An 11839-nucleotide genomic window follows, 5' to 3' on the forward strand; every position below is an offset into this window, starting at 1 on the left:
AAAAGCTCCCCTGGCTGCTTGCCCCATGGCCCATAGCCTGAATGCTCTCCCAGCAGTTCTCCCAGCCATGGCCCAGTATGGCAGCAGTGCCTGCAGTTCGGCCTCGTACTTACCACCCAGATGGTTCTCCACTGCATCAACTGTTCCAGGGCCACCAGTGGTGGAGGGGGTGAGGATAACACGCACTACAGGGCCTGAGACCATCTCAAGGGCCTGACAGTGATTGTCACTTGCATACAGCTTGGTGCCCCTCAGCTGCCACCATAGCTGTACATCCCCGTGGGGGCAAAGTCAAGTCCCATGTCGCATTTGTGACACTGTACAGAAGGCAAGCAGAGAGCTGGGGCTGCAGCAGCTCAGGAAGCAGGTTGCAGAGCATTCTGCGCCCTTCCCCAAATGGGTCCTATGCCCCAAAAGTCTGCACAGCCGGTCCCCTTTCCCTGAAACAGCCTCATCCAGCTCACAGGGTCTGCAGGCAGCCAGGTCCTGTCACACGTGAAGGGAAAGCAGGGCAATGGTGGTACCTGCACTGAGGGAAGCAGGAAAGAATGTGGGTATCTGCGTGAGAGCAGGAAACAGGGCCTGGGAGCTCCAGGGACTGGGGAGGGGAGAGGGGGTTTAGGAGGAACTTAATTCTCACCTGGCAGCGCTGCTTTTCCTTGTTTGTTTTTACAATGAAGGTCAGTTCCCCCCGTGCCACAGTGACTAAATGTAGGGGAAGAGCCAGGCTGGCCCTGGGTGCAAGCAGCTATTTCAGGGAAAGTGGCCTTTGCCCACCTGTCCCTAGCCAGAACGTGACAGCATGTGTAAATGCCAGCAGGCACAGTGGGGAGGCAGGATGACCTCCCCGAGAGCTGCTTAGGCCTGGGGACCCTGCTCCTTCCTGCAGCTCTGCCCCCGCCCCATTTTCCCTCGTCTTCGCTCCCTGACTGCTAGCAAAGTGAGTCCGAAGCTACAAACCCCCTGCCTGGACAGGCCACCAGGGAGACAGGAGCCTTGCAGCCCCGAGCAGACGGGGCAGCAGGACACCAGGGCTGGAGTGGGGCTGGACCAGGAGTGGGGGCTTGGCAAAGGGCTGTTCCCTGAGGCTCCTGCAGGAGGAGAGCCTGCTTGGAGGGAGCCTGTGCCCCACATTGTGCGTGCTCAGCTCCCCAGGTGACCCCAGACACACTTTCCGTGGGGGTGTGCGCATTCTCACTCTGCCCTAGTGCTCGGCTGCTCCCAGCTCCTGCCAGCTCCAATCCTGCTCTCTGGGATGATGCTGCCCGTGCCTAGTGTGAGCCTCAAAGGTGACAGGAGCTGTGCCACACACCCAGCCTGACCTCAGAGCCTCTTAGCAGGATTACCCCCGCTGTGGGCACTCTGCCTTCCTCGGCATTAGCCTGTCCTCCCAGTGCCCCTGTGTGTCATCACGCACTGCAGGTGTCCAGTGCACCGCAGGAGCAGCTTTACGGCATGACCCATGCCACAGCGCTGGGAGACACCCTCTGCACTGACTGCATGGGACCCCCGGAGCAGAGGGACAACATGGGGATTACAGCATGAGAGAGATTTCAGGAGACACCTCAGCTCCCAGCCATGGCCTGCAAAAGAGTGCTCCCTGCCTCAGTTTCCCTTCCCACTGCCCTAGCCTGAGATGAGTTCCTTTCCCTGCCAGCCACCCCCAATGCAGCGAGGGAGGCCCCAGCACACAGCGGAGGTGGCAATGCCTGCGCAGTTCCCCCCTTCCTCTGGTACGAGGGGAGAACCGCTGGCTGAGTCCCGGGGTGCCGCCAGACTGCTGCAGTGCATCGAGTCCCACAGTGCGAGCCCCAAAGCAGGGCCAAGGTGGTGGGTGCAGGTGAGAGGGGCTGCCTGCATCCCCGTTTTGTAATAGGCGTAAGCAGCTCAGCAGATTTACTCCTCAGCTGAGTGTGACCCCGGTAAGCTGCCAGGAGAGGCCTGCCCGGGCACCGGGTGCTGTGCAGGGCCAGCCCTGCTGCCCACCCTGCCACGGCCCAGCCAGGCCTCCCTCCCAGCGTCTGGGGACTTACCCCAAGACAACCCACCTCTTCCCCAGGGGCCATCTGCATAGCCAGGTGGGCCCAGGTCCGTTTTGCCACCAGCTTTGAGCCCCCTGGGTGGAAACAACCCTCAGGCAGCTCCCCCCGCAGTGGCTCCCAACCGCCAGACCCCCAACCCTGCTGCGTCCCCCCCCCACAGTTAATCTTGGCCTTCTGTTTAGGAAAGTTAAAGCGGCTCAGAGCAGGGCCAGATGATCACCCAGATTAAAGACTTAACGGTACCACCACAGCCAGCTCAGCATCTCTGGCTGAGCGGGTCAGTGTGTCAGTGTGTCAGTGAGTCAGCACATCACGCACACGCGTGTGGACAACCTCCCCCACACACATGGAAACACACATTCACTGCGACAGGGAAGATGCTGTGTTGCTGGCAAAGGCAAACATGATATCTGGCGTCTTTGTGGGATTCCTCCCTGCCTGCCCCCCGTCTGCCCTAGAGCAAGAGTGCTGGTATGAGAAGGGAGCAGGGAGGCTATAAAGACACTGTGCACATCCCTGTGCGCTTACCTGGAATCCACGCCTGCAACTCTTTAATGTGTACGGCAGCACACGCTCCTGGGGGCACAGACACCAACAAGGTGCCCTGTTGCATCAGCAGCACACGTGCTGGGGCCGTGGAAGTGCCCAGAAGGCTGAGGCATCCTGCAGGTGCGGTCGGTTTTTCCCCACAGGTGGAGATATTTTGGGGATGTGGGTGATGGCCCTGCTGCCCCCGCAGCCTGGGGGGATGCCCACTGCAGCCGGCTGATGAAAGCTGCCCTTTGTCCGCTTGCAGGGTGCAGCACAGGGCCAAGCTGGGAAAGCAAGTGGGTTTGTCCCCAGATAAAACAGCCCCAAACTGAGCTTTGAGCAGGCACTTGCGCAACAAGGACCCAGGCCAGCCATGTGGGATCCCAGGGGCATGAGCAGGGGGCATTGCCTCCTGCTCCAGAAGCATCCCACCCCAAACTACGCAGGAGTCTCCCCATCACCCACCAGCTTGGACATTGCCAGACTCTATGACTGGCTGCTATGGGGTTGAGACTGGGGTCATTGGCTGGTGTTTAGGGGAGCATATGGGAGGAGATTGGGGAGGTCAGTGAGACATGATTAGGGTACAATCTCTGGTATTTGCAGTGGAGGCACAGGATTTTGGGGGTGGGCTGTGGCTCGTCATTTGAGGTCACTCCCCTGGGGCCAGAGTCTCCAGAGCTGTGGTATTTTGAGCTCCATTCAGGACCGATCCAGGCAGAGAACAGCATCTTCGGGTTGGGCTATGCTCCCCAGCAGTACCTGCCCTGCTGAAAAACAGCTTCTTTGATGCTCACATTACAGGCCACTGCTCTCCAGCCCCCAGTGAGGTGGTATCCGGTTCCCAGCCCCTGCCCTATCTCTGGGTCCCCCATCCATAGGGAAGAGCCCCCTGCATAGCCCTGCTCACACAGGGTCTCAGTGTGCAACACCCCACGGCACCCAGGGAACCCCAGAAGCACCACAGCTCCTCTCACCTCCCAGTGCAGCAGTGCTACCCACAGCTCTAATGGCTCACAGCTCCTGTGCTGCTCTAGCCCTAGAGCCCAGCACCCTCCCAGCCAGGGCCTGAGGGATCTGGGCCAGGAGTAGGACCTTCTGGCCAAGCAGGACCATTTCCCCCACTCCATTCATGCAAGTGGTGCCAGAAGAAAGCAGTCAGAGCCTGGATGTTGCATTTCCACCCATTTATTGGGGAAGCCGCACCAAAGTATTAAAATAAATTAAAAGCATGGGCCATGTGGGTGCATTGCATACATAAGTATCAGGAAGGCAAAGGCAGAGTGGGGTCTTCAGTAGAGAGGTGGGTAGACAGGATGGAGCACCAGGGAGTCCCAACAGCTGCAGAAACCTCTACTGTAAAAAAGTAGTAATAGCTGCAAAACTAGAGGTACCAAAAAATCTGGTACCTTTCGTGTGGTCTTAAAGGCAAAGTCTGAATCAGACCTCCTTGTAAGGAGGCACTGGGCTGGAAGAGACCTGACTGGTGGGGTGGGCAGCAGGGAAGAAAAGCACAAAACCCAGGGAGATGAAAGGGGAAATACACAGGACCTGGCCAGGAAGCAAGGCTGTCCTTCACAGCTCTGCCTTCCTGGAGGCAGAGGACTGTGTCTAGTCATTGCAGTTTCAGGGTCTTGACAAAGTCATACCCTTCCTCCTCATCTTCCAGGCCTGTTATTTGTGCCTCATTCCACCTGTCCCCAGCAATAGGCCCAAATTTGATGCAGGAAGATTTGTTGCAGTAAGGGAGAAAAGTGGGACTGCCTCTTGTCCTCCAGTTTCCCACTTGGAGGAAACAGACCAGTTCCCCCATCCCACCCTGCTCTTAAGGAGACCGAGTCCTAAACTGTCACCAGACACTCCGAATGTGAACACAGCAGGGCCCCCACACCCCACACACAGAGGGGAACACAACCACCACAAACGTGGCATCAGCTTGGGACCAGAGGGATGCTGACAGTCAGGGCAGGGATGTGCAGTCACCAACCACCCACAGCTCAGACTCAGGCGGTCCAATGTGGCCTTGGCTCTGTCCCACATGTCCCCAGAGACCCCTGCCCCAGGTGCTCCCTCTGATGAGACCCTCTCTCTCCCCCCCAACCTTTCCAAAGGGGTCCATTGCACCACCGTCTGACTCCAGCTCAAGGGAGCTCTCCAGCTCTCCCCCCCCACCCCAGAAAGACAGTCCTGGAGAAGGGGGGTACCCAGCACGGCTCCCCCAACCCTAGCTACAGCCACAGGCATCAACAATCATGTCAGGGATATCAGTCTTGACAATGTTGCTATTGCGATCAAAGTAGAGGACAGAGAGTGGCCGGCGTCGCGTGGGCACACAGCAAGAGTGCCCCGATGCCTGGATGTTGTTAGCTTTGACGAGGTTGAAGACAGCTGTGTGGAAAGAAGAGGCCATCCCAGGGCTGCCTGCCACGTGTAGTGGGCACTGGCCCACACAGTAGTTTATCTGGTAGCCCTCAGGCTTAATGATCCAGTCGTTCCAACCGATGTCGCGGAAATCCACATAGTAGTCCTTGCGGCAGCAGAGGTTGGAGTTCTGGCTGCAGCGGAGGCTGCGCTTGGCCACGTGGTGTCCTGGCTCCCGCACCTTTGCCTCAGCCACCAAGAAGGGCTGATGGGACCGGCTGGCATTGACTATTGCCATGATATCACCCCTGTCCCCACGGCTTTCCAGTTCCAGCCGCAGGGTCCTGCGCTCTCCCCCAAAGAAACTCTGCAGGGCAGGCATGAGGGTGAAGGCGCGCCAGCCGCTGCCCTTAGCACTCAGTCGCCTCTCACTCAGCAACGTGCGATTACACCCCACCAAATCACCTTCCCCACCAGCAAGGAAGATTCTCAGGGTGAGGCTGGCTACCAGGTCTCGGGGAACTCGGAGGTAGAGCCAAAGCTGAGCCTGCAGGATGTGAACGTCCTGGTCTTGCGTACGGCTGAACTGGAACCGCAGCCCCAAGCCAGAGGGAGATGTGGGCTCTGAGGGGAGAAAGGGATGAAGAGGTGAATGCTGCAGGATGCTAGGGAAGGTAAGGCTGCACCACCATCCTGCACATCAAGGCCAATCTCTTTCAGCTTCTTCTCAGGAAAGACCTACAAACTTCCCTCCCTCCACAGGGCCCTCAGTCTGTCCCCCTCCCTTCCTTGGGAATGCTACCCCTGCCTGGCAGAATGGGCACAGAAGGGGGCACGGGGCACCTGCTCTCACCTGGCCCTTCTGGCCCTTTCCCTTTGCTGCACAGTGCAAGGCTGGAGAGTGTCTCCCCGCCACCCCCCCGAGCTAGTCCTTGCAGCTCCCAACTCCAACTACTAGGAGTCCCAGGCACCCTGGGTTACCCCCATCCTTCAGGAAGGGGACAGGCATTGCAGCACTTCAGTGTAGGGTCCCAGCTGGCCAGTGCAGGAGCAAAAGAGGGACCATCTCTCCTTCTCCCAGGCTGAGCCTTCCTGCATCAGCGGCACTGAGAGGTCACCAGTGCACAGCAGGTGCATTAACTAATGATTTAATCACAGCCTGCATGGCTCCAGGAACCCTCACCCCGCTGCGAGGCAGATGGCCAGGACCCCGGCCCCGGCAGTGCTGCAGCACCCCAAGGTTCAGGGGCTGCACATCCTTGCGGGTCCCCACCAGCTCAGGGCAGGGAGACCCTGCCCCAGGGGCCGGGCCGGCAGGGGCTTGCCCAGGCGCAGCCCGGCTCGCCCGAGCCCCGTCGGGGGCCCCGACCCTCGGGGGCCGCGTGGGCGACCACGGGGGACACGCCCGGCTGCCCGCGGGCCCCGCGCACCCACCTGGCTCCGCGAAGCTGATCATCTCGTAGCCCCGCTCGTTGTCGTCGGGGCCCCGGCGGGCGCCGCCCGCCTGCAGCCGCCGCAGGGCGCGGACCACGGCGGCGCGGGGCACGGCGTGGGCGAGCCTCGGCCGCTCGCGGAGCCGCAGCTTCTCCAGCAGCTGCCGCTTGGCCGTCTCCTCCAGCAGCCGCCGCTCCGCGCCCGCCGCGCACGACGGGCAGCGCGGCTCCGCCGCCGCGCACAGCACCGCCGCCAGCAGCAGCCATGGGCCCGCGCCTCGCGCCGCCATCAGCACCGACGGGACGGACCGGGCCGGCACCGGGAGTGGCGCGGTGCGGCCCGCCCGCTTTGGGCACCTGCGGCTGGGGGCGGGCCCGGCGCCCCCCCGCCATTGGCCGGCTCACCTGCCTGTCCCGTCCCGTCGGGTGGCGGCCGGGGCGGGGGATTACCGCGATTAGCCCCCCCCGCGGCGGGGGCGGGTGGCGGACAGCGCCCCGCTGTCCCGGGGGAAGGGGCTCCGCGAGCAGCCGGGCGCTGTCGCCCGCCCCCCCCCCCGCTCCGTGCGAGGCCGTCGGGTCCCCGCGGGGGGGGTCCCCTGGCCTCGAGGGGGGCCGACCACCTGCCTCCGACCCGGGCTGGCCCGCGCCGCGCCCGCCGCGGGCACCGCGGGGGCCGGACACGAGTGGGGGGACACACGGGAGGCTGTGCACGGCGTGCTTCCTATGGGTGTGCACAAACAGTGGTACATGCAGAGGTGTGTGCCCGCGGGGCTTGCACACACGTGTGCACATGGGCTCTGCCTGCCTGCAGCTCACCCTAACATCTGCCCAGGGGCGCGGAGGGACCCGGCCAGGCACCCCCGCGGGGCAGCAGAGTGCTGAGCTCCGCTGCCTGGTCCAAAACTTGCAGGAAGTTAGGGCTGGGGCAAATCCTGGCCGGGTGGAGGAGCACCGATCCCGGAGCAGCCTGCCCACCCATGGAGCCTACAGACCTGCCCCCACAGCCTGTGCATTGCCCCCCGGGGACCCCCTTAGCCATCCTAGCAGGGCCAGTCTCGTTTATTGCTGACAGAGGACCCAGCAGGGATCAGGGGCAGTTCCCAGGATGACCCCTGCAGCTCCCTGGGGACTGTTCACATCTCTGGGCTTTTGTCACTCCTACGGTGTGATGAGTTTGGGGGTCTGAGCCTATCCTTTGGACTGCCTGGTCCAGCCTCACCCCAGGACAGAGCTGGGCCGGGCCAGTGAAGGTGTATACTATGCCCCCTCCTCCCCACAAATTAAAATGGATGTTTGTGTGTACTGAGGGCTCATGAGGTGGCAGCCAGTGTCACATCAACCTGAAGATGTTCTTCGGATTCTTAGCCCCAGATGCTGTGGTCAGAGCAGGGCGCACAGCCGGAGCCAGGGCAGGGTCCTGTAGAAATCTCCCAAAAGTGGTGCAAGGTGCCATGTTGTTGGGGGAGCGGGAGAGCCCAGCACTCGTGCCAGAGCAGGGAACCCACAGAGTGTAGTGGGAACCTGAAGCCCAGCCAGCCCTTCAGGCATGTCCTGTGCTCACCGTGCCGTGCAGCACTGACTCCAAGGTCTTGACCACACAGAGCCCCTGCCTCTGGCCAAGCACAGAGGTGACGAGTAAACAGAGTGGGCTGTCTGGGAAAAAGCACCCACCGGAGATGATGCAACCATAGTGCAAGGGGCAAAGTTCTCAGCTGGCTGGGCCTGCTGGCAGCTCCCAGAATAGCCCAGGAATGTCAACAGGGAGGAAAGAGTGGGCACAGCCTGGCCTGGGAGCACAGCTCCCGCAGGGCCCGTGAGCTCCGGCTGCAGGCAGCACGCAGGCAGCACGCAGGCAGCACTGCCTGGGCACCAGCAGGACTGAGCAGATGGCACCTTCATCCAGGCGCAGGTGCACTGTGCATGCTCACAGTGCGCATGCGCTCACTTGCACAGATGCTCAGTGGTACATACACATCTGCACACTCCTTTGTAAACACATCTTCAGTCCCCCATCCCAAAAATTTGGGTACATGCTTTGTTTGTGAGCATGCTCACACGTGCACCGCATGCCCATTCCCCTGCCTTTTATTCCATGTTCCCATACTGGAAGTGGAGCATTTCCTTTCTGGCTCTCAGGGCAGGTTAAATTCCCCACAGGGCAGGGCTGCTCCTGCCTTCAGCCCATGGAGGGAACCAGGTCCCTCCGCCTGACACTCTCCCCACACGCAGCAAGCTGGAGGGAGTCCCAGGCTGCACCACTGAGTGGCACTGGCCCAGGTGCCAGGCCAGGGGGGGTCCTTAAAATCTCTGTGTCACCACCACCTCCCAGCAGCCACACCACAGCTTCACACATGCAGGAAAGGGAAACTGAGGCACGATGCCACGCTGAATTCCTCCTTCCCTGCCAGATCCACAGAGCCAGGATCAGGGCTATGGCACAGCATGAAACAGAGGAGGCAGAGAGCTGTGGCAAATAGGGTGAATTACTCTCTAACCCACCATCCCTTCCAGGAGCAGGGTCTCCCCAAAGGGATTAACCCCTTCGAACCTGCCAGGATCCCTCTGCAGTGGCCAGCACCTCACGGCTGCTGCCGTGAACCCCCATTTCACCTCCAGCTTAGCAAGTGCATCTGATCTGCCTGCCCCCTCGCACCGCAGCTGCATGCCCCCCCGCGCACTCTGGCCCACCAGATCTAGGCCAGGGGTCAGCGTGGAGCCGTGAGTGGTTCTTGCACCCATTGCATAAGTTTGTTGTTGATTAAGCGGTTCCCAGAAAGCAAAGCCCAGGGACCAGCCTGACCAAAATACCCCCTCCAGGTCCCCCCAGGCCCAACACTTGCTGCACACATGGCTTCTGGGCCTCCGACCTCTTGTCCGGTGGGGCAAGCGTGGCACCTGACGACCTGACCTAGAGGTGCCAATGGACTGGGTTAAGCAGGGACCCCCCAAGAGCTCATGCACCAGCACCCGAGCATGGCTCCTGCCAGAACGCCCATTTCTGCACGGCTCTGCCACCGATGTCAGCCAAGGAAGTGCCAAAGCCAGCTGTGACCGTCGCCCGTGGGCCATGGCATAGGCCAGGCTCCGGCCGTGAAAAGCTTCCTCCCCACAGGCCCCTCTTCCCTGGAGCAAGCGCTGGGGGCTGCAGGCTGGCGGACACCCAGGCTGGGGGCTCAGGGGAACCGCCGGCAGGGCTGGCAGCGCGGCGAGGGCTGGAGCAGGGGCAGTGCGGGGGGCAGCCCGTGCCCCGGGGCTGAGAGGGAGGCCGGGGCAAGGACTGGTGGAAGGCTGGAGGCGCTGGGCCGGTGCGGCTGGGCAGGCCGGGGTCCAGCCGTGGGAAGGGAACGGGGCCAGGGCCCGCGGCCAGGGAGGAAGGTCGGTGGCCCCGCTTACCTCGGCGCCCGCGCTCCTCGCCCCGCTGCAGCGGGCCCGGCTGCCTCCCCCGGCGCCCGCCGAGGGAAGAGGGGCGAGAGAGCGGCCTGTCCCAGCCGCCCGCACCCAGCCCCGGCCCGGCCCCGCTGCCCCGGCCCCGCTGCCCGGGCCCGGCCCGGCGCCTCCCCGAGCCGCGGCGTCTCTCGCGGCCCGCGGGCGCCGCCCGGCGGCGCGGGGCAAAGCCGCCTCCGGTCCCGCGGGCTCGGCCGGGCCCGCCCAGCTCCGCCGCGGGGCCGGAGCTGGCGGGCGCCGGGCGGGCGGGGGCGCCCGGGGCGGTGAGCGCCGCCGGTCCCGCGAGCTCCCCCCGCAGGGGCGCTCGGCAGAGTCCGGCAGCGGGGGACCGGCCGAAGACCGACCCGAAGACGCCCAACGCGGGTCGCCGGGTGCCTCCGAGCCGGGGCTGCGGGCTGGAAACTGCCCGTGAGACTGAAAATTAAAAATTAACCTTTTCGAGGCAATACCAGGGGCTTTCTGGAATTCCCACCCCTCCCCTGAGAGCCAGGCCAAGGGACGCCCTGGCACACCTAGCTTGGACCTTTGCTTCAGGGTCTGTTGATACTGGCAAAGACTCCTTCCAGGAGCCACCGGCAGCAGCCACACATCCCTGTCCCCTCCCACAGCGGAGGCCGAGGGGACTGCACTTTTGAAGCCCTGTGTTCCCCTCTGTGTCACATCTGGCACAGCCCAAGGGCACAGCCAAAGTGCTGGGTCGATGCTGTCTGCGTGGCATCTCCCGTGCCGGGCCAGGCTTGGGGGGCTGTGGGGTCCCAGCAGGACCAATGTGGCAGGATCTCGCGGCAGCGGGGCACGCCTGCCTGAGACACCCCTCCAAAGCCCCCTGTGCGGACAGCAGAAGTGCGGTGCCACAGCAGGGGGAGAGGGGACACTGTAATGTGATCACCGCCCTCGTCCCCTCTCTTTTCCCACCAGCGAAGGAAGAGTGGATGCCCAGCGGAAAGTTGCACCCTGCTGCTCTCAGGTTTTCTGTTCTGCTCCCTGAAAAGCCTGGCTCGGTACTCTGCCTTCACACTTACACCAAGGTTACTGACGAGGGAGAAGACTTGCAAAATAAGCCAGGGCTGTGGTGAAGCTCAGATAGTCACTTTTCCATGTGTAGCTTGTTAGGGCTATAAATACACAGCTCCTGCCTGAGCCACCAGCTGTGGGGGCTGAGCAGCTCCTCTTGTGTGCTGGGGCCCTGCCCGCCATGGGCCCCTGCCCTGTGCCAGCCCCACGGCAGGCGGGGGGGGCTGCACCTGGCTCCAGGGGATCACCCTTCCTTGACTGCACCCTCCTCACCCTGCGGTGTTCCCCAGGTGGGAGTGCCACCGTAGGATTCCTGAACCTTGCCCCACGCTGTGAGTGGGGAAGGGGCTGTAGGCTGTACCCAGGCGTCCTGTTTCCTGTAGGAGCGGGACAAGCCGCATGTGTGGAGAGGACAGCCTGTGTGGTGGGACCCTGGGCCCTGCTCATCTGGGGAACCTCTGACCTGAAGGCACCGGAGAAGGCATGTTTTCAGGTGGTTGCCAAACGCCCAGGACAATGTGTTCCGCCCTAATCTCAAGCTGCCAGGGACAGGGAGGGGCCTCAGAGACTGGGACCCATCTTGGGGGAGCTGCTGCTAATCCAGGCACCCTGAATCAGCAGGACTTCCATGTCCATTGGGATGCAGCTGCCCTGCGGGGCTTGGGCTGGCTGTACCACAGCCCAGGCAACAGAAGGCAACATGGTGACAACTCACAGGTCCAGGGAGATCTGGACTGGGAGATGCCCCCCACCCCTGTGCCTGAGGGCAGGGGGCAGTGTCCCTGCAGGGCTGTTGGGCAGAGCCTGCTGTGTGTCCTGTGGTGTCCAGAGAGCACATGTGCAGCCCAGCAAAAGGCAGAGCTGGGATTTGGGGAGCAGGTATCAAGGCAATGCACCCGTGCCCCACAGGGGCTGTGCAGCAGCGATGGGCAGCCAGCCCCGCTCTGCTCTGAGCCCCTTGGGGAGGGGGGGAAGTGCCCGGCAGGAGTGCTGTGGGTCAAGAAGGGGAACTGG

General features: G+C 62.6%; 1 protein-coding gene across 1 annotated transcript; it reads right to left on the reverse strand.

The window, feature by feature from the left end:
- Positions 1 to 3771: 3771 nt before the first annotated feature.
- Positions 3772 to 6657, reverse strand: LOC142073640 (inhibin beta C chain-like). The gene is made up of 2 exons (XM_075133639.1): positions 6369 to 6657; positions 3772 to 5558 (listed from the first exon to the last, which is right to left on the reverse strand). The coding sequence occupies exons 1-2, from the start codon at positions 6655 to 6657 to the stop codon at positions 4798 to 4800; spliced, it is 1050 nt and encodes a 349-aa protein (XP_074989740.1). The 3' UTR covers positions 3772 to 4797.
- Positions 6658 to 11839: the final 5182 nt, after the last annotated feature.

Source organism: Calonectris borealis, chromosome 30, assembly GCF_964195595.1.
Source record: "Calonectris borealis chromosome 30, bCalBor7.hap1.2, whole genome shotgun sequence".
Lineage (NCBI taxonomy): Eukaryota > Metazoa > Chordata > Aves > Procellariiformes > Procellariidae > Calonectris > Calonectris borealis.